The sequence below is a fragment of the Peromyscus leucopus genome, chromosome 6 (assembly GCF_004664715.2).
Source record: "Peromyscus leucopus breed LL Stock chromosome 6, UCI_PerLeu_2.1, whole genome shotgun sequence".
Classification (NCBI taxonomy): Eukaryota; Metazoa; Chordata; class Mammalia; order Rodentia; family Cricetidae; genus Peromyscus; species Peromyscus leucopus.
In genome coordinates this window covers 67,087,844-67,109,185 of record NC_051068.1, presented here as the reverse complement: position 1 = coordinate 67,109,185, position 21,342 = coordinate 67,087,844, and the positions used below count along the sequence as shown (strand labels likewise).

General features: G+C 51.2%; 2 protein-coding genes across 2 annotated transcripts; one reads left to right on the top strand and one right to left on the bottom strand.

Moving 5' to 3' along the window:
- Nucleotides 1-12: 12 nt before the first annotated feature.
- Nucleotides 13-5,977, top strand: Mtx1 (metaxin 1). The gene is given in 9 exon segments (XM_028890793.2): nucleotides 13-419; nucleotides 422-570; nucleotides 1,472-1,541; nucleotides 1,653-1,732; nucleotides 4,366-4,458; nucleotides 4,603-4,785; nucleotides 4,899-4,975; nucleotides 5,414-5,568; nucleotides 5,652-5,977. Coding segments are annotated over 9 exon segments (1,398 nt in total). The 5' UTR covers nucleotides 13-43; the 3' UTR covers nucleotides 5,867-5,977.
- A 566-nt stretch (nucleotides 5,978-6,543) lies between these two features.
- Gba (glucosylceramidase beta) lies at nucleotides 6,544-12,485 on the bottom strand. The gene is made up of 11 exons (XM_028890845.2): nucleotides 12,331-12,485; nucleotides 11,854-11,941; nucleotides 11,399-11,590; nucleotides 11,131-11,277; nucleotides 9,763-9,896; nucleotides 9,394-9,566; nucleotides 8,949-9,183; nucleotides 7,889-8,113; nucleotides 7,345-7,508; nucleotides 6,794-6,910; nucleotides 6,544-6,705 (listed from the first exon to the last, which is right to left on the bottom strand). The coding sequence occupies exons 2-11, from the start codon at nucleotides 11,906-11,908 to the stop codon at nucleotides 6,600-6,602; spliced, it is 1,548 nt and encodes a 515-aa protein (XP_028746678.1). The 5' UTR covers nucleotides 11,909-11,941; nucleotides 12,331-12,485; the 3' UTR covers nucleotides 6,544-6,599.
- Between the last annotated feature and the right edge of the window lie 8,857 nt (nucleotides 12,486-21,342).

Genomic DNA, 21,342 nt, shown 5'->3' with positions numbered 1-21,342 from the left:
GGCGGCGCGAGGTCCGCTCCAAACATAACGCGCAGTGGAAAACATGCGGCTCGGGGGACCCCCCCGCAACCTCCGCTCGGGGCAGAGACCCGAGGGGGCCCGGGGCTGCCGGGGCCACGTGAAGTTTGACAAGGGCCCCCTGGGCCAGACGAGCCGCACCAGATGCCCCTCGCCCAAGCCCTCCGCGTCGACGGCGGTTCGCGGCTGCGCCCGGCACTGGCGCCGCGACGCTCCCAGGCGCGCCTGGATGGCAGCCCTGTCCCCGGGCCGGGGCCGCCTCCGGATGAGCCCGCGGCCGCGCGCCTCCGAAGCCCGGGGCCCCACCTCCGCCAGCGCCGCGGCCGCGCAGGCCGCGAAACCCAGCGCCTCCCCGGGGGCCGCCCCCAGACCCCAACCCCCCGCGGCCCAAGAGGCGGCGGCCGGGGCGGCCCCCGGCTAGGGAAGGCGGGCACTTATGGGGAGGCGCTTCCGGGTCAGAGGGTGTGCAAGATGGCGGCGCCCATGGAGCTCTTCTGCTGGTCGGGGGGCTGGGGGCTCCCGTCGGTGGACCTGGACAGTCTGGCCGTGCTGGTGAGCGGTGACGCCGACGAGCTCTGCTACGCCCCGGCGGCCCGGGGAGGGGGCCCGAACTTTGCCGGCAGCCCAAGCACGAGCGCGCTGAGAGGAAACTGAGGCAGTCCAAGGCCGCCAAGGGCTCAGTGGCTTAAGCTATGATTTCCTAGGACGGGTTTCGTGGTAGCACTGGAAGTTGGGTCTGATCGGGGTTTTAGAAGATGGGTTTTAGACCTTGCTTATCCATTTATTAGCTGGGTGACCTTGGGGGTATTGTGGACCATCTCGGTCGTCTTCTTGGACTTGGCATTTCTGCCCTCTCAGCCCCCTTCACCCTCCGTCTCACTAAGAGTTTTTTTTTGAGTCTAGTTTTCGTAGACCAGGCAGCCCACAGCCGGACTGTAGGGAAAGCTTTGGAACTAGACAGATTTGCTTCACTTCGCTCGGGATCCTTCGGGATTATAAAAGCATTTATCATGCTTCTTACAGATGTCAAACATTGCCTTGCAGTAAGATTTTGAGCCCCCCCCCCCCACACGTCGAAGTTGTTTACAGAAAGGCAGACACGTAAGCAGATAATAAAATGCTCAGGAATATGATGGAGAAGTAGGAACAGAGCACAGAGACTGCCAGAGTTAAGTCAGCACTTCCAGGAGGAGGGAGATCGGCAAAAGCTTTTAAGAATAGGGTTTACCATGTAGATGGCAGGAGGAGGTAGGCTGTCCTAACTGTGACCGTGGCTATGGACAGGTGAACACTTCCCGAATCTCTGAGTCCCGTTTGTCCATTGGTAAATGGGAATGGCTCCCTCCTTCCACCCCTCCTCTTGGTAGAGAAGTGCTAAGTGTAGCTCGTGGCACTTAATGTACGCTGTGAAGCCATGTCCTGACCTCTCTACCTTCTGCTTCCTTCCCTGCAGACCTATACCAGATTCACAGGTGCTCCGCTGAAGGTACATAAGATCAGCAACCCTTGGCAGAGCCCTTCAGGTATACAGTGTCCCTGTGAGAAAGGGGAGGAGCAGGAGGCGGGGGTGGGACGCAGATAAGCGTGAGTAGGCAAGCGAGGAGCTTGTGGACATGCTTCTTTCTCCATATCAGGAACTCTGCCTGCCCTTCGAACCAGTAGTGGAGAGGTCATCTCATCACCACAGAAGATCATCACCCACCTTCGTAAAGAGGTAGGTGGCCCGAGAGGGGGCTGACAAGGAGGGAAATCCAGCCCATTCAGTGCAGTGTTTACCAAACACCACACACACACACACAGGGCAAGCAAGATGATCCAGAGCACCAAGGAACAGAATGAAGAAGACAGTGTGGCCGTCGTACGCCATTGGCCAGAGACTAAACCTTGAGGGCTGGGCAGATGTACAAATCCAATTTCTTGTGAATGCTGGGCAGGGAGGGAGAGAAAGAGGCTGATGACTCATGGAGAATGGAGAAGAGTGGAGAGTAGCAGTCAGCTTTGGGGAGGCCCTGACAAGTGGAGCTGGAAAGGAACGTCTATAAAAATAGGCTTGGAAGTACATGCGTATAATCCCAGCAGCTGGTAGAGGCAGGATGATCAGAAATTTTTTGTTGTGGTTGTTGTTTCGAGACAGGGTTTCTCTGTGTAATTTTGGTGCCTGTCCTGGATCTCGCTCTGTATACCAGGCTGGCCTCGAACTCACAGAGATCCGCCTGGCTCTGCCTCCCCAATGCTGGGATTAAAGGCGTGTGCTGCTGCTGCTGCTGCTGCCGCCGCCGCCGCCGCCGCCGCCGCCCGCCACCCAGCATGATCAGAAATTTAAAATCATCCTTGGCTATATAATGTGTTTGAGGGCAACCTGGGACACATGAGACCTCGTCTCAAAAAGAGAAAAAAGTCAGGTATGACAGTGAACACCTTTAATCCCAGCACTTGGAAGACAGAGGCAGGCAAATCTCTGTGCATTGAGGGTCAGCCTGAACTATATAATGAGTTCCAGGCCAGCCAGGGCTAGATAGTGAGACCCTGTGAAAGAAAGAAAAGGTAAGGGTCAGGGAAGGGAGAGAGAGAAAGGAAAGAAGGGATTTCCAAGGATTGTATCTTTTTTTTAAATTTATTTATTATGTATACAATGTTCTGCCTGCATGTATGGCTGCAGGCCAGAAGAGGGCAATTATAGATGGTTGTGAGCCACCTTGTGGGTGCTGGGAATTGAACTCAGAACCTTTAGAAGAGCAGCCAGTGCTCTTAACCTCTGAGCCATCTCTCCAGACCCCTAACAATTGTATCTTATTTCAGGGGCAAGTTGTGCTGGCTGGAGGATTCAGGGGAGACAAAGCTCAGTGCTAGGCTGTAATTTGAAAGAGAATTACAAGAGACTGGGAGGCCTTAGTTCTGTTCTTCTGACATTGATTGTGATGTAGGACAAATAATTTAACTTTTCAAAGCAATAAACTTTCAGGGCGGTGGTGGTGGTGGTGGTGGTGGTGGTGGTGGTGGTGGTGGTGCACACCTTTAATCCCAGCACTCGGGAGGCAGAGACAGGAGGATCTCTGTGAGTTCAAGACGAGCCTGGTCTACAGATCGAGCTGCAGGACAATCAGAGCTACACAGATAAGCCCTGTCTCAAAACAAACAAGACAGACAATAAACTTGTTTATGTTTTTAAACATTTATTTATCTTGTGGGGGGGTGGTGGATGTGCACACATGCCATGGCATACTTGGGGAGGTCAGGACAGCTTGCTGGAATAAATTCTGTCCCTCCACTATATGGGCTCTTGGGATGGGACTCATGTCATCAAGTTTGATAGTACGTACATTTACCTGCTGAACCATCTCACCACCAAAACTCTTGACTCGTGAAACTAGGGGGCTTAGCCAGCATGCTTTAAGAGGTCTGGAATCCATGGTGTTGTCCCAAGAGGGAACACACGGTCAGAAATGGGATCCTTTTTCTCATTCCTACTTTCCAGGGAGCTGGGAGAGTAATGGAAGCTTTGAGGCCTGGAGAAATAGAATCCAGATCAAAGCCAAAGTTCCTGGCAAGACCTGGGTTACTGCCTTGATTCCTTGCATATAAACACAGCCTTTTCAGTTTCCAAAGTGTTTTTTCCTAAATTATTGCCAAAGCCAGCCACATCGAGAGAAAAAAAATTACTATCTCATTCCATAAAGGAGAAACTGAGGTTCGGGGAAGTTTAAGAATCATGCTGCAGAGGTTATGTGGGGACAAAGCTTTCTTAGCACATGGAGGGAGATCCTAAGGAACAGACTGAGGCCTGGAAAGCTAGGCCACAGGAAGAGATGAGAACACTGGTGGGATATCTGTGCAGTGACGACACACAGGCTTTGAAGTGAAGTAGAAGAAATCGCCAAGAGCTTGCTCATGAGAGACAAGCTGGAGGCGGGGTGGCTGGGCATACATTTCCTGGGTTCAAGGCGGGTAAGGAGGGTGCCCCCTAGTTTCTGAGTCTCGGGCTGAGGCCAGCCCGCAGTGGAGCTCCGCTTTGCCGGCTCTGTGGTGTCTGGAAGTCACCGTCAGAAAGTTGCTGACAGCGGGCGCCCTGCCAGCTTTCCGTGGAAACTCGGGGAGCTGCCCCCGCTTTGCGGCCAGGCCTTCTTTCCTCCCCCCAGTGGGTGCAGGACCTTGACAGCCAGTGGGCTCCAAAGCCTAGGCTTTCTGCCAACAGCAACAGGCTGCTGGCTGGGCTGAGGCAAGGAGGCCTCACGAGGAAAAGCTCCCTAGTCTACCTCCACTCCGCTCAGAGGCTGGTGCTGGAGGGGGGGGGCGGGGGAAGTGCCTCTGCAGCCCTCCAGCATCACCTCATGAACGTTTCTCCCACAGAAGTATAATGCCGACTATGATCTGTCAGCGCGGCAAGGAGCGGATACCCTAGCCTTCATGTCTCTGTTGGAGGAGAAACTGCTCCCTGTACTAGTGAGTACGCCCAGCCTGGCATTCCCAGCCTGTGAGAAAGGGGGCAGAGACACGCCTCAGGGCTGCATGGGACTGAGACTCCCACCTGGGATGGGCAGGTGCACGGGCTCAGAGTTTCTCTTCCTTTCTGTCTGCCCGATCCAGATACATACTTTCTGGATAGATGCCAAGAACTATGTGGAAGTGACCCGGAAGTGGTATGCAGAGGCTATGCCCTTTCCCCTCAACTTCTTCCTGCCAGGCCGCATGCAGCGCCAGTACATGGAGCGGCTGCAGCTGCTGTGTGGCGAGCACAAGCCAGAGAACGAGGAAGAACTAGAGAAGGAGGTAGCATTGGGACAAATGAGATGAACCCCAAAGATGACAGCTGAGAATGAGAGTGTCCACGACACGAGGTGTCAGGGCTCCCCCAAACACACTCCTTGTGTCCTTCCCTACAGCTGTATCAAGAGGCTCGGGAGTGCCTAACCCTTCTCTCTCAACGGCTGGGCCCTCAGAAGTTCTTCTTTGGCGATGCGTGAGTCTAACTCAAGGGGAACGAATGGATGTTTGAAGAAAACACGGTTCAGCTGTCGAAGCCTGAGCTGGGGTGTGAACAAGAAGTTCTTAGGACAGACACCAGGCTGGTGACGGGGCTGTGTGTGGGGCTGGAAGCTCCTTGGTGGTACAGGAGGGTGGGATGGGAGAGCAGCCAGGCACAGGAGGAGACTGTTGGCCTGTGGGCCACTCAATGTGTCCTTTATGCAGCCCTGGGATAGAGAGCGCTTCATTCAGGGCCAGGCTGGCGCCGCCTGGGGAGAACTCCCCTTACCCAGTCCAGAGCTAGGTGCCCTGCCCTCCCCCGGTGAGCCCTTGCTGCCCAGAGCCCACCCCACCAAAGCAGACTTCCCCTCTTGCTCCACGCTGAGCCCTGCACAGCTGTCCACTTGCATCCCGCCCTGTCCTGTCTCTGCAGCCCTGCCTCCCTGGATGCCTTTGTCTTCAGCCATTTGGCCCTGCTGCTGCAGGCGAAGCTGCCCAGTGGGAAGTTGCAGGCCCACCTTCACGGGCTGCACAACCTCTGCGTCTACTGCACCCACATCCTTAACCTCTACTTCCCCCGCGACGGAGGTCGGTAGCGCATGGGGAGGATGGGCCGGGGTCCAAGGCCTGGGGTCTGCCTCGCTTGCCCACTTCCCCTGCTTGCCCCTTAGCTGAGGTGCCACCTCCACGCCAGACGCCAGCAGCCCCTGAGACCGAGGAGGAGCCCTACCGACGCCGGAACCAGATTCTGTCTGTGCTGGCAGGGCTGGCAGCCATGGTGGGCTACGCCTTGCTCAGTGGCATCGTTTCCATCCAGCGGGCGACCCCTGCTCGGGCCCCGAGCACCCGGGCCCTGGGCATGGCCGAGGAAGATGAAGAGGAATGATGGGTTCATGCTCTTAGGACTGATTTTTCTACTGTCATGCATTCCAGATGCCCCATTGTTGGAGCAGCCAAAAATGGGGTGCTCTCCTTAGAATAAAGCTGTTCACACTGAGATCATTTTCTTCTTGGTGGGGCTGCCATTTTCCTAGCTGCTGCAATAAGAATGCTTAGGTGTAGCCGGGCGGTGGTGGTGGCACACGTCTTTAATCCCAGCACTTGGGAGGCAGAGGCAGGCGGATCTCTGTGAGTTCGAGGCCAGCCTGGTCTACAGAGTGAGTTCCAGGAAAGGTGCAAAGCTACACGGAGAAACCCTGTCCTGCAAAACCAAAAAAAAAAAAGAATGCTCAGGTGTAGGCCTGCGCACTGACACCTGGGCTCTAGAACTGCTTCAGTCCTTCTATTGCTGACTTCCATTGCTTCTCTGCTAGGTCCACCTTCCCAAGTCATCCCCATCCCTAGCTTGTGTTTCACAGTGAACTCACCCTAGACCTGGGCCCAGTTTCCACATGCAACTGTTACATGGTGCACACTTTCCAAGCATGGCAAATTGTGAGGACACGAGGCCTCCACCCCCAGCACATACTAGAAGGGAGAATAAGACCCCCAACAGTTGCCCCTGCACGGGGTCACTGTGAGGCCCCAGGCCCTGCTGTGCCTTCTCTAGTCACAAGACACACGTGAGCTAACTCCCTTTAATGTCCGTGCTAAGCCAGGGCCTGTCAGGATCTGCTCCGTCACTGGCGACGCCACAGGTAAGTGTGGATGGAGTAGCCAGGTGAGACGGTCTCCAGGAAGCCCAGGTCAGGATCACTGATGGTAAGAGGGACGTCCTTAGAGGAGCTGGAGAGAAGAAAAGCGGGGAATCAACCTGCTGTGGCCAACCACCCAACGCTGCTCAGGCCCAGACCTGCCCTTGCACCCAGCTTACCGGTTTAACACGACCACAACTGCAGAGCCGTCAGGGCGTATCAGGGCCACCGCTTCCAAGTCATTCTTCTCACTGGCCACCAACCCCACTCGCTGGGATCCCTCAGGGATGAACTTGCTGAATGTGAAGACAAGACACCATCAGGGACTCTACCCCCAAGGGCACTGTCCCATCAAGCTTTCCCCAGCATCCTCTCTGCTCATGAGACCTATCAAAGCTGCCTGGGGATGTGCAACTGTAGCCCAGCTATGTGGCAGACCCGGACAGGGGAAGAGGAAATGACGGGCTTCCCTGGGCGACAGTCAGACCGTCTCACCTCTAGGCCTCAGCTGTGCTCCTGCATCACGACTCTTGGCATCAGTCACCCAGGGCTTATCGTGGCTCTGATGCCACCTAGTCACTTCCTGCCTCCATGGTGCAATAGAGAGTGTGCCCCTCCTAGGTTGCCACCCTGCACACCTTCCTGCTCCTTCATGATACAGGATGATGTAAGCCTGATACAGATGATAGGCCTCACTCGTGTGGAATGGGGATGCCCACCCTTGACTCACCTGAAGTGGCCGAGATGGTAGAACATGGGTTGTTTGTAAAACGTGTCTTTCGGGATGTCTACAATGATGGGGCTATCGACAAAGTTGCGGACCCAGTTGGGCCCTCCTTCAGGGTTCAGGGCAAGGTTCCAGTCAGTCCAGCCAGCCACGTGGTAGAGGAGGTTCTGGAAGCAAGGGTAAACGTTCGAAGTGGGTGTCCCCAGAGAAGAAAGGCAAAAAGATCACACGAGGGGGTTCAGGGTTAGGGGTGGCTTGTTCCTTTGAAGGCGTGTTCTGTCTCCGTATCTGAGACGGGGATTGCGGAGATGGAGGCGTCTCGGAGCTGAGAAATCTGAGGCAGATATGACTGCCTGGGCCCCAAACATGAAGAGAAAGAACAATGGCAGATACACAGCTATGAAAAAAAAGATAGCCATGGCATCCCACAGCTTGCCCCAAAGAGAAAGCTGCCAAGCCAGCTGAGAAGGAAGGCCTGTCTGCCTTTTATGAGATTAGAGAAGGGTCTCAGGTGGTCTGTTGTGGGAAAGGGAGACGGGCGGCGTACCGTAATGATGCTGTGACTGTACTGCATCCCTCGATCCCAGGAGCCCAACCGGACACTCTGTTCCCAGAACTTGGAGCCCACACAGGCCTCTGAAGCAAAGAGCATTGTGTTGGGGAACAAGCGGTGTGTCTCCCCTAAAGTGGCTTTGGCTGGAGCCAGAAAATCCATGTACCAGTGTACAGCAATGCCGTGGACATACTTCGCTGCGTCTGGGTCGGACAGCACCTGCAGAGAGGAGGGGGAAGCATGGGAAGGGGGCCCTGGCCACCGGCCCTGCAGCGGGTCAGACAGGAGCTATGTGTCCTGAGAAGTGGTGGGATGGAAGAACTGGAAGTCAAAATGACAATCAGGGATTCACAGAGACCTGCAAGTCCAGGGACAGCAGTGCCTGGGCAGCCAGATCCAGCCCGGGCTGTTCCAGGAGTCTTTGGAGCTGGTAAAGTACTTGCCATGCAGCTGAGGACCTGTGTTGGATCTCCAGCACCACATCCACGCAAGGCCCTGCGAACCTAGGACTGGGTAGGTAGGAACAGGTGGATCCCTGGAGCTGAGGGGCTGGCAAACCTGCCTAACTGACGAGAGACTTAGTCTCAAAAACCAAAACAAAAGCAAAGAACACACCAAACTCAGCTGCTCTTGGTGAATTGTCATTGAAGGCTCACATCTACCCCTACAAGTACATAAAAAAGGATTGAGAGGCCAGGTAGAGTGGTATGTGCCTTTCATCCCAGCACTCGGGAGACAGAGGCAAGTAGATCTCTATGAGTTCAAGGCCACTTTGTTTAGAGTTCCAGGCCAACTAGAGCTAAATAGTGACATCCTGTCTCAAAATAAATAATTAAAACAAAACAAAACAAAAAAGCCAGGTGGTGGTGGCACATGCCTATAATCCCAGCATGTAAGGGGCAGGAGGATGACCACAACTTCAAGGTCTGCCTGGCGTATATAGCAAGACCCTATCTCAACCCCGGGACAGGTAAGGTATCCTAAAATTGTAGCCAGTCATTTTGGATGGTAACTTGGGGTCCCCTGGGGCACCCTGGGAAGTTCTGGACCTTACCACCTGTGCCCAGCGGGGCAGCAGTAAGCGCTGATCATCCAGCATGAGTAGCTTGACGTCATGAGAACTGTTGGTGAGCGCCGGCCCTAGGTCCCGGGCAATGAAGTCTCTCTGATGCTCAGCAGTGAAGCCCAGGCACTGGAAGGGGTACCCAGTTATGAGCCCTGCAGTAGGCTCATTCTCCACTGTCACTGCCCAGAATTTTATCTTGTACCTAGCATAAGCATCCAGAAACCTGGGAAGAGAGAAAGGGAGTGTGTGATCAAGGCCAAGAAAGCAGACCAAGACCTTGGGAACAGGTGAAACCGACAACGTGAAAGCTGCCCAACGGAGAAAGATGAGCTGAGATGCAAATCCAGACGTGGAGCGGGCCAAGGGGTAGGATATAGACCAAGGTGTCCAGAAGGGAGGTTGGTACCGAACCCATGCCCCAATGATCCCTTACTTGACAAAGTAATTGGCCCAGGTCCAGTGATAGATATCGCCCGGCTGACCCTTGAGTGACCCTTTTCCATTCACTGCTCCGTTTGTCTTGAGCCAAGTGGGTGATGTCCAGGGACTGGCAAAGAGTGAGATGGGGCGTGGGGACATCTTCAGAGCTCGGTGAATCAGGGGTATCTGGAGACAGAAGTCGTGAAGAGAGAGACACCCAGAATTGGAACACAAACCAGCCCAACCAGTGCATCAGGTCCAAGCACCAGCCCCCACCCTCCTACCCCCAGGTCAAACAGGCTGCAGGAGAAGGTTCCACAGGATGGGCAGAGAGCTCTAACCTGGACCTTCCCGGCCCTCAGACGGCAACACCAATGCCCACCTTGAGCTTGGTGTCTTCCTCCGGGAGGCTGAAGTTGGACAGCTGGAAGTCGTTAGGGGTGTCAGCATAGGTGTAGATACGGATGGAGAAGTCACAGCTGGCCATGGGTACCCGGATGATGTTATATTCAATTCCTGCAGGGAAGGAGGCCAGGACAGGGACATCTGAGTCAACAGAGTATGGAGCTGAGTCTGGTGGTACCATGACTGTAATCCCATCCCTCTGCAGGCAGAGCCTGCCAGATCCATGTGAGCAGGTCCAGCCAGGGCTAAAAGTAAGACCCTGCGTCAAAAAAAAAAAAAAAGCAAGCAAGTATGGAAATTGGCTTTAATCACGTGTTAGTCCTCCACATGTTGGACCCCATGTCTCATTCAATAGGGTCCCTTCTCCAAAGGGAACCCAGGGTCTAGGTGCAGAATTGTGGAAACCAGAAGCTGAATGAAAAACAAGCCCCGCCAGGCGGTGGTGGCGCACACCTTTAATCCCAGCACTCGGGAGTCAGAGGCAGGTGGAGCTCTGTGAGTTCGAGCCAGCCTGGTCTCCAAAGCGAGTTCCAGGAAAGGTGCAAAGCTACACAGAGAAACCCTGTCTGGAAAAACCAAAAATAAAAAAAGAAAGAAAGAAAGAAAGAAAAGCAAGCCCCTTCTGAGTAGTTTCCATAGGCACTTAACAGAATACTGAAAAGGTGAGGCAGGAACACTTGTGTGTATGTGTGTGGGGGGGTGCTTGTAATCCCAGTGCTTGAGACACCAAGTCAGGAGAGTTTGAGGCCAGTCATGCCTACATAGACTGTTCTAGACAAGCCTGATCTACAGAAAGAAACGGAGGGAAGGGACAGAGAGGAAGAGGAAAGAGAGAGAGAAGCAGGATGGGATCCAGCTCAGGTGGAAAGAGCTTGCCAAGAACACATGAAGCTCCAAGTTTGAGCTCCAGCACTGAGTAAACGGTGTGATGACACACATCTGTAGTCCAGCACTCAGGAGACAGAGGCAGGAGGGTCAGAAGTTCAGAGTCATCACTGACTACCTAGTGATTTTGAATCTGGAATACATGAGACCGGCTCGGAGAGGGCTAGAGAGGGGAGGGGAGAAGAGAAAGAAGGGAGCAGGCAAATGTCAGGGAAGAACATGAAGGTCAGAGTGAAAAGGCTGGCAGGATAGCTCAGTGGTAAAGCCCGAGGACCTGACTCAATCCCCATGATCCACCTGGCGGAAGGAGACACCGGGAAACTCTTCTCTGACCTCAACACCCCCACACAGCACACACAATAAATAATAAAGTGGAATATAAATTAAAATTTATACCCTGAAGCCAGGGAATAAAAAAGGTATCAGTTATACTGTGTATTCTCGCCCTGCCCTTCCTCACCTTCACTAGAGAAGTACGATTTGAGAAGCAGGTCCTGCGTGGAAGGTGACAAGGCAAGGATGTTGAGGGCAGTGGCATCCGTCATCGCTCCTCCAAATCCTTTCACTTTCTGGAACTTCTCTTCTGGCTGCAAGGTCAGTAGTAGCCCTGGGAACACCGTGGGGGAAATAAAGAGAGTAATCGGTATACAGAGGAGAACATATGATAACTGGTGTGACTTTGAGCCAGGGAACCCAGCGAGGCTTAGAGTCAGAGATAACGTGGTTACCTGTGCCGGTGCGATTGGCCTGGATGGACCCGACACTCTGCTCCATCCGACGTCCGCTTCGAGTGCTCTCATAGCGGCTGAAGGTACCCGCAGCAGGTAAGGTCAGGGGGTCAAGAGAATCACAGTATGTGGCGTTGCAGACACAGACCACCGAGCTGTAGCCAAAACTTTTAGGGATGCAGGGTCGGGCACCTAGAAGGCAGGGGCACAAACAGAGGCAAGCATCAAATTGGGTGGTCGAGGGGCGTGGGTATGCCAGTTAAGAGAGTGAATACCTTAAAAACAAAACAAAACAAAACAAAAAACCTCTCTGTGCTCCCAGCCCACAGTGTCTCAGGCACTCTAAAGGAGTTACAGAGCCTCTACTGAAAGTGCACCACCAGAGTGGAAGGTTTCCAAAGGACTGTGGGACAGAGGAAATGTCCATGCTGCCATCCCCTCCTCGACTCACTTACCATATGCCCACGATACTGCCTGAAGTAGGAAGAAGCCTGTGAGCCAGGCAGCCATGACACCTACCCCGCCCAGGTGTCTGAGACGCTCCTGAGAACAGAAGGAGGAATGATTAGAAGGTAAGCCCCTCTCTCCCCTGTAACCACTCTCCAGGCCAGGCTTCAGCCGCCTGGGATGCCCACAGCACAGTCTCCCGTCTTTCTCAGTGACCAGACAATGCCCATAGATACTGCATGTGTTCCTCTGCAGCCACTGCTGGGGAGTTTTCTGCCCTTCCCAAAGAGGACTCTCTTCACCCTTTCCCCCACCGATTTCAACCTTCAGCCCCTTCTCTATCTATGCCTTACTCAAAAAGCCATGATGGCCTGGATTTAAAAAAAAAAAAAAAAAAAATCTGCCATTGGTTGAATTCTGTAGTCTGGATGAGGAGATTTCCAGAAGCAAGGTTGACATGGCAAATTGCAACCCTGCCTGCTTACCTTATCAGAAGGTCTTGAAGACTTGAGCGCCTCAGGGTCGATGAATGAGGAGACTAGGAATAAAAACAGGGATGTAGACAGGTACCATAGCTATAGGAACCAGACTAGCACAGCAAGTTAATTCCGGCTTAAAGGGGAGGGCAAAGTCATGTGATGACTAAGACAGTCACGTGACACAGGAAGTGAAGCAATCGGAGCCATGTTTGTAATGGGCAGCTGGGTTCTTCCAGGGCTGTTCATTTCATTACATACCCTGTGACGCTCTGGGAGGCTTATGGGGTTGGCAGCTTTAGGAAGAGGCTGGAACAAGGATTTGTGTGGAGAGCTGAGTAGAGGCTTCTATTTCCAAGACAGAGGGGACTTGTAGGCTCCAAGGGCCCCTGCACTCACATGCACATACCCACACATAGATATACATAACATAATTAAAGAAAGAAAGAGAGAGAGAGAGAAAGAAAGAGAGAGAGAAAGAAAGAGAAAGACACCCCCGCCCCCCCACTCACAATCTTTGCCCTCAAGAGACTAGTGAGGCACAAGAGTCAGGCAGTTACACAGAGTTCCTGATGAGATGGAAAGAAATGTTGACAGGTATGCTTGAAGGACTTCCTGAGAGGAAGAAGGACTCTGTGACTGAGGACTTCTCTCTCCACGGAGGCTTCACGGAGGAGAAGGTGGAGGGAGTCACAGTCCGGCTCTGGGTGGCGGGACTTGGGGAGGAAGTCATGCCCTTCCTGGATTCCCCGTCTCATCATCAGATGCCGGCTGGAAAGCCATTGTCTCTCCTCCCGAGCCTGGGAGGCTGCTGACGTAGCTCCGGACTGGACAGTGCTGTACAAAGTCATATCTTCCGTGGACACGAGAAGAGGGTTGTCCACGAGGTCTCTTTGTGAACCACGTCAAGTAAGATTTATTGGCAGTGACGCATACGCTCTGATCTGACTAATTCCAGGTCTCTAAGCCTGTTTCCTCACCTGCAAATCAGAGACAATAGCACAATCTCACAGAGGCATTGCAGGAGTCGGTAAGATAAGCCAAGTGCGGCACTTAATAGGCATCAGGAGCTTTATGCTTGTTGACTGAGTCTTTTATGTTTTTATGATTATGACAGTGAAGTCTTTGCCACATACCCTCTAAAAAATTGATTCCTTATCTTAGATTCTGACAGTATTTAAGTATAGTTTCTGGGAGAAACATGGTGTTTGAATCCTGGCAACTCACAGTCATTTGTTGTTGGATTATCATGCTAAGATCAGTAAATAAATTCCTCTAAACTTGCTTCTTATCTATGCCACCTCCTGGGGCTATTTTGAGATGAGTATGTGGAGAACAGTGCTTCACACTGGATGTTGCAACTAATCAGGCCTGTGTGTATGTGGAGAACCTTCAAGGAAATGTTTTTTTTTTTTTTTTTTGTGATATATATTTTTATTTTACAATACCATTCAGTTCTACATATCAGCCATGGGTTCCCCTATTCTCCCCCCTCCCACGCCCTCCCCTTACCCCCAGCCCACCCTCCATTCCCACCTCCTCCAGGACAAGTCCTCCCCCGAGGACTGTGATCAACTTGGTAGACTCAGTCCAGGGAGGTCCAGTCCCTTCCTCCCAGACTAAGCCAAGTGTCCCTGCATAAGCCCCGGGTTTCAAACAGCCAACTCATGCAATGAGCACAGGACTTGGTCCCACTGCCTAGATGCCTCCCAAGCAGATCAAGCCAATCAACTGTCTCACCTATTCAGAGGGCCTGATCCAGCTGGGAGCCCTCAGCCTTTGGTTCATAGTTCATGTGTTTCCATTCATTTGGCTATTTTTTTTCAATAATTGAGTAAAACTGAAATTTATTATATGCCACAGTCGTCCTAGGGACCTCCATGCTATATATATAGCCTCTATGGTTCTATGGGTTGTGGTCTGATTGTTCATTTTATATCTAGAATCCACCAATGAGTGAGTACATACCATAACTGTCTTTCTGGGTTTGGGTTACCTCACTCAGGATGATTTTTTCTAGTTCCATCCTTTGCCTGCAAATTTCATGCTATCATTGTTTTTCTCTGCTGAGTAGTACTCCATTGTGTATATGTACCACATTTTTTTCATCCATTCTTCCGTTGATGAGCATCTAGGCTGTTTCCAGGTTCTGGCTATTACAAATAGTGCTGCTATGAATATAGTTGAGCATGTATCTTTATGGTATGAATCAGCATTCTTTGGGTATATGCCCAAGAGTGGGATGGCTGGGTCTTGAGGTAGTTCGATTCCTAATTTTCTGAGAAACCGCCATACTGATTTCCACAGTGGTTGTACAAGTTTACATTCCCACCAACAGTGGAGGAGTGTTCCCTTTGCTCCACATCCTCTCCAACATTGACTGTCATTGGTGTTTTTGATCTTAGCCATTCTAACAGGTGTAAGGTGGTATCTCAGAGTCGTTTTGATTTGCATTTCTCTGATGATTAAGGATGTTTTTACTTGCTCTACACGGCCTCATAGCCTTTGTGGTTTCTACCATGTCACAGGGATAGGTGGCAAATTGTCATATTTCCTGAACTACCGTATGGCTATGGCTGTCTGTACCCACCCTTTTTAGACTCCCTGAATTCCAGAAAGTGTTGTCAGGACCTGTTGTTCTCCTTGGGGCCTGACTCCCCCTAGTTCATTCATCCACAGTTCCATAGTTTTGTGCTTGTGGCCTCAGCAAGCAAGCACTCTATCATCTCCAGCCAGAACTGATTTCTTTTCTTTTCTTTTTTTTTCTGTCCTGGAACTGGATCTGTCGACCAGGCTGGCCTCAAACTCACAGCAATCTGCCTGGCTCTGAGTCCCAAATGCTGGCATTAAAGCTGTGTGCTTCCTCTGCCAGGGGCTTAATTTTGTTTGAATAAGAACTTGATTATTGCCCAGACAATAGTGGTGCACGCCTATAATCCCAGCACTCGGGAATCAGAGGCAGGCGGAGCTCTGTGAGTTCGAGGCCAGCCTGGTCTACAGAGCGAGATCCAGGACAGGCTCCAAAGCTACACAGAGAAACCCTGTCTCGGAAAACAAAACAAAATTTATTTTTAAATTATGTATGTTGGTGTTTTGCTTTATGTATGTCTGTGTGAGGGTGTCAGATTCCCTGCAACTAGAGTTACAGATGATTGTGAGCTGCCATGTGGGTGCTGGGAATTGAACCCAATCCCTCCTGAAGAGCAGCCAGTGCTCTTTTGTTTTGTTTTGTTTACACGGTTACATGGGTTCCAGCAATGGTTGACCCATCTGGCCCATCTTCTACCTCCTTTTTTAAAAATTAAACTTACTTTGTTGTACTTACTCATTTATTATATATGTGTGTGCCATTGCCAGGGTGCACCGTGTGGATTTCGGAGAACATGAGGGAGTAGGTTCTCTCCTTTCCATCCTATGGACTCCAGGGACCAGACAAGTTGTCTGGCTACTCTACAACAGTGTACTCACTGAGATCTTATCTTTTCTCTATTAGTAAAACACGAGTATCTTTGCAACTGTTCTACTTTGCTTCTGTAACACACACCAGAACTAAAACAACTTGGGGAAGGAAGGGTTCATTTCATTTTACAACTCCCAGACACCATCCATCACCGAGGGGAGTCAGGACAGGAGCTTAAGGCAGAAACCTAATCAGAGGCCGTGGAGGAATGATGGCTGTTCCCCAGAGCTTGCTCTGCCTGCTTTCATATACCTAGGACCACCTGTCCAGGGCAGCACCACCCAGTGGGCTGGGCCCTCTCATATCAACCAGCAATTAAAAAATGCTCCACAGGCTAGTCAGATGGAGACGGGTCCTTCAAGGAGGTGTCTTCTCCTAGGTGTCTAGGTTGCGTCAAGGTGACGAAAACTAACCAGCACAGCAACTAATAACGATAATGGGTTGGTTCAGTGCAAATGCAGGGAAGGGAAAAGTCAAGACACCAAACCCGGTATCAGTTCGGCCGGAGGTCTAATCGGAGAAACAGCAGCCCCAACCGGAGGCTAAAGGAAATTCCAGCAGCCAAAAGGCGAGTGGGCGTGGCGTGGCAAGGGAGGCAGGGGCGGGGCGGGAGGTGGGCGGGGCGAGACTCGGACGGGGTGGCATCAGGGGGAAGGGCCTGCGTCCAGGAGGCGGGGAACGGACGGGTGGGGCGGGGACAGTCAGGAGACCGGAGGCGGAGCCAGGCCGGAGCCTCAGGAGGGGGCAGGGCGTGGGCGGGGCGGGGCGCGAGGGGTGTGCCCCGCAGAGCCTGCGCGGGAAGAGCTGCAGTGCCAAAATGCGCAGGCGCCAGACTCAAGGCGATGGCTTCGGTCTGGAGCAGGAGGTTGAGGTTTGTCCGAAGGTGGGGTCCCAGGCTCTCTCTTCGTTTTCATTGGTCCTCCTAGGGCAGAGTTGTCTGTCTGACGTGCGTAGCCCACGTGAAGCCTAAATATGATCTTGGTCTACCGTGTAGACTCTGTGCACTGCAGCAAGGATCGTGCGGTGAGGCGAGGGTGGCGCATGCGCCGCCGTGTCTGCATGGCCGCAAACTGCTAATACGTTGCAGTGGGCCGTCGGGGGGGGGGGCGATTGGGTCATTGAGCGCATCCCAGGGAAGCGGATCAAGATTCCTGAATCTACTCCTTAAAGAGCCTTGGCATAGGAAATATCTAGTCTCCAAAAACTGCCCTGTGGGGCACGCTTCACCTCCCACTTCTTTTTGTTGTCCTGGCTGCATCCCAACCCTTCCTGAGGCTACACTGTTATGATAGTGAATTATTCAAGAGGCCTTGCAGCCTGACGCCATCTCTGGGCAGAGCCGCTTCCTTTCCCCATTCCTGGAGGGCATCTCGTTGCTCCTACAGTGGTAGGAGCCTAAAACTGTTTACATTGTCCTTTCGCTGGCACTTTGATAATGAACGGGTTTTTTGGGGGTGGGTGGGTGGGGGGTACCTATCCTAGCCTTGAACCCGCGTCAGTCCTCCTGCTTCAGCCTCTCAGGTGCTGTGAGATTACAGGTGTGAGCCACCATGACGGGTATACTAGCGTTAGTTGAAGATAGATACACTGTGTTAGGTTCAGTGAGCAAATCCCTGATCTGGAGCTTATGTTCTATGGTATGAGACACTGTATTTAAAAAAAAAGCTAGTTCGGGAGAGATGGTTCAGTGGTTGAGAGTACTCCTTGCTCTTCTAGAGGACCTGGTAGAGTTTGTATTATCGACATTCAGTGTCTCACAACCACCTATAACTCTGACTCCAGGGGATACCAGGACTCAAGTGAATATACACATAATAAAAATACATCTTAGCTGGGTGTTGGTGGTGCACAACTTTAATCCCAACCCACCCACACCGGGAGGTAGAGGCAAGCAGATCTCTGAGACTTCAAGGCCAGCCTGGTCTGCAGAGAGAGAGTCCAGTCCACGACAGCAAGGCCAAACAAGAAACCCTGTCTCAAAAAAAAAAACAAAACAAAAACATCTTAAAGCTGGGTATGGTGGCTCGCACTTTGAATCTCAGCACTAGTGAGGCAGAAATAGACAGATCTCTGTATGTTTGAGCCCAGTCTGGTCTACACAGTGAGTTCTAGGACAGTCATGCCTATGTAGAGAGTCTCTGTCAATATAATAACAATAATAATAATAATAATAATAGTTTAAAAAAAAAGATGGGAGTGGTTTTTATTTGCTTCACGAGGGATTGACCTGGGGCCTCAAATGCTTGACAGACACTCCAACACTGAACTACATCCCTAGGCTTAAAATAATTTAAAAAAAAGGATTTATTGTGTGTGTGTTTGCCTGTATTTATGTGTGTGCACCACGAACACGCAGGAGCCTGCAAAGACCAGAAAAGGGCATCAGATCTCCTGGAGCTGGAGTTACTGACAGTTGTGAGCTGCCTTGTGAGTGCTGGAATTGAACTCAGATCCTCTGGAAGAGCAACTAGAGTTCTTAACCACTAATCAAATTCTCCAACTCCAGAGTTATTTATTTATTCAGGTTTTTGTTGTTGTTGTTTTTTTTTTTTGGGTTTTTTTTCCCAGAAAGGATTTCTTTGTATAGCTCTGGCTGTCCTCAAACACACAGAGGTCCGCCTGCCTCTGCGTCCCGAGTGCTGGGATTAAAGACATGTGACACCACTGTGGTGATATATTGTGTACCCTAATAAAATCTGCCTGAAGATCAGAGGACAGAACAAGCCACTAGATCAAGCATAGAGGTCAGGCAGTGGTGGCACACACCTTTAATCCTAGCACTAAGAAGGAAGTGATGGCTGGGCAGAGAAAGATATAAAAGGCATGAGGAGACAAGAACTGAAGCTTTTTCAGGCTGAGGAGTCCTAGAGGTAAGACGTGGCTGTGGTCTGTTTCTTTGTCTCTCTGACCTATTGGAATTCGTGTTACACACCACCGTCTGGCCAACTCCAGATCTTTTAAACCTGTCACCACTGAGTCACATCCCCAGGAGATGGTTCAGAGGGTCAAGATGGCCAAGCCTACTGACCTTTAGTGATGGAAGATGAGAAAAGACTAGTGTAAATTGTCCTCTGACCTCCACATAGACATGATTGTGGTAAACACACACACACACACACACACACACACACACACACACACAAGAGAAGGGGTTGGGAATAAGGTAATTTTAAAAAAAGAAAGAGCCGGGCGGTGGTGGCGCACGCCTTTAATCCCAGCACTCGGGATGCAGAGCCAGGCGGATCTCTGTGAGTTCGAGGCCAGTCTGGGCTACCAAGTGAGTTCCAGGAAAGGCGCAAAGCTACACAGAGAAACCTTGTCTCGAAAAACCAAAAAAAAAAAAGAAAGAAAAAGAAAGAAAGAGAGAGAGAAAGAAAGAAAGAAAGAAACACAGTAGGCTGGAGAAATGTCTCAGTGGTTAGGAGCACTGACTGCTCTCCTAGAAGACCTAGGTTCTCCTCCCAGCACCCACATGGTAGTTCATGATCCTCTGTAACTCCAGTTCCAAAGGGTCTGATGCCCTCTTCTGCCTTCCAAGTACACTTGGCACGCAAGTGGTGCCCAGACATACATGCAGGCAAAGTACCCATATATTTAAATACACACACGTACACCCCACGGCTGTATTGGTGGGTCCACCTGTTAAACACTAGGTGTCACTTGCTGTATACTCCCACGGCCTCCTGCAAGTTAGAGTTCCCAGAACCCACCCACACTTATGCTGTAGTGTACATGCCCATATACCACCACACCTGTGTGCACATGTGCGCATGTGTGCACACACACACACACACAAAGTGATTCTACAAAAAAAAATTCAAAGTCATCCTTAGCCACACAGTAACTCTGAGATCCTTCTGGGCAACATGAGACCCTGTCTCTCAAAACAACCAACAAAAAAAGAATCCCCTTGAAGAAAAAAAAAAAAAAAAGAATAGAGATACAAAATGGTTTCTGCAAGTATGCCTTGAGTGTTCTTAAATGGAGCATAGATATTGCTGGGCATGAAAAGCAATAGTCCCGAGAGTAGCTCTCCTGAGAAACTCACACCACACATAGGGATAGCTTACTGTATTTTTAAAGAAACCTTTTTATTTTTTGTTTTTGAAGGCAAGAGTTTCTCCATATATCCCTAGCTATCCTGGATCTTGCCTCTGTACACCACGCTGGCCTCGAACTCAGAGATCTGCCTGCCTCTACCTCCTGAGTGCTGGGATTAAAAGCGTGTGCCACCGCTGCCCAGCTCTTCAAAGAAACTATGTTTATGAGTATTTTGCCCTCATGTAAGTATGTGTAGATGAATTTCTAAACAGTCTTTTTAAATAAGAAATGCAGAGCCACCATACAGGTATGAAAGCCACCAACTAACCTTAGCTCACCTCGCCGCTGTAGCTTCCCAAGAGAACCAGCTTCTTCCTGTCTAACCTGAGCCTTTTATTGCCTTGCTGTTCTGCCTTCTCATTGGCTCTTAGCCCAGCCACACTGCCTGTCTGTACAGAGCTCCAGGTCTCTATGGTTGGCACTGGGGTTAAAGGCTGTGTGTCCTTGAATGCACAGAGACTCTGCCTGACATGTGATTGGATTAAGGGTGTGTGCTACCACGCCTGACTTTTGTTTATGGCTGGCTATGTCCTCTGATCTCCAGGCAAACTTTACTAACATACAAATAAAATATCACAAGTATGTGTACCATGCTTGATGCCCAAGGAAACTAGAGCTACAGATGATTACTAACTGATAGGTGGCTGCTAGGAGTTGAATTCTGGCCTGCTACTAATCAGCCAGTGCTCTTAACCACCAGCAGTCCATGCAGCCCCTCCCTTACTTCCCTGAGCATCCCTGTATTAACTTCTGGGCTTAAGATCTATGCTAAGTGGGCATGGTGGTACATACTTTTAATCCCAGCACTCGGGAGGCAGAGGCGGGCAATCTCCGTGAGTTCAAGGTCAGCCTGGTCTACACAGTGAGTTTCAGGGCTGCCAGGGCTATATAAAGAAACCTTGCCTAAAACAAAACAAAACAAACCAAGAAAAAAAAAAAAACCCTCTACGTTAAAATGTCTTTAATAAACTCCAAGTCTGCTTAAAAAACAGAACAGTCCAAGAGAGAAGGGAGAAACTGAAATTTATTGAAGGCTTACTCAGGGTTACAAACATTCACGTTCACAATGTTTCACAGGTCAGGCAATTAAGGTTAACTAACTTGCCCGAGGTCATGCAGCAGGAGGTGGCAGAGCCCAAAGCCACCTAGATTCCTGTCTCTTCTTGCCCGCCTACCACCACATACATGTCAAGGCACAAATCAACCTGATCTCAAACACTCATATCCCTTTGCCCCCATACAGTGCCACGGACTACCAGAAAGAGGCACACTCATGCTGGGGGCGTCTACTACGGTTCTTCCATCAACGCTGTCAGGGGGAGGCGTCTCCTCCCACACAGCTTCAACACCCATGCAGCCCAGGGCAGAAGCTCTGCCGTCCAGAGGGACAGAGGCAAGCGGCGGAGCCCCCAAAGGCAGGCAGGGAAGGAAGGCCTCGGGAGGGTATACAGCGGGGTTCT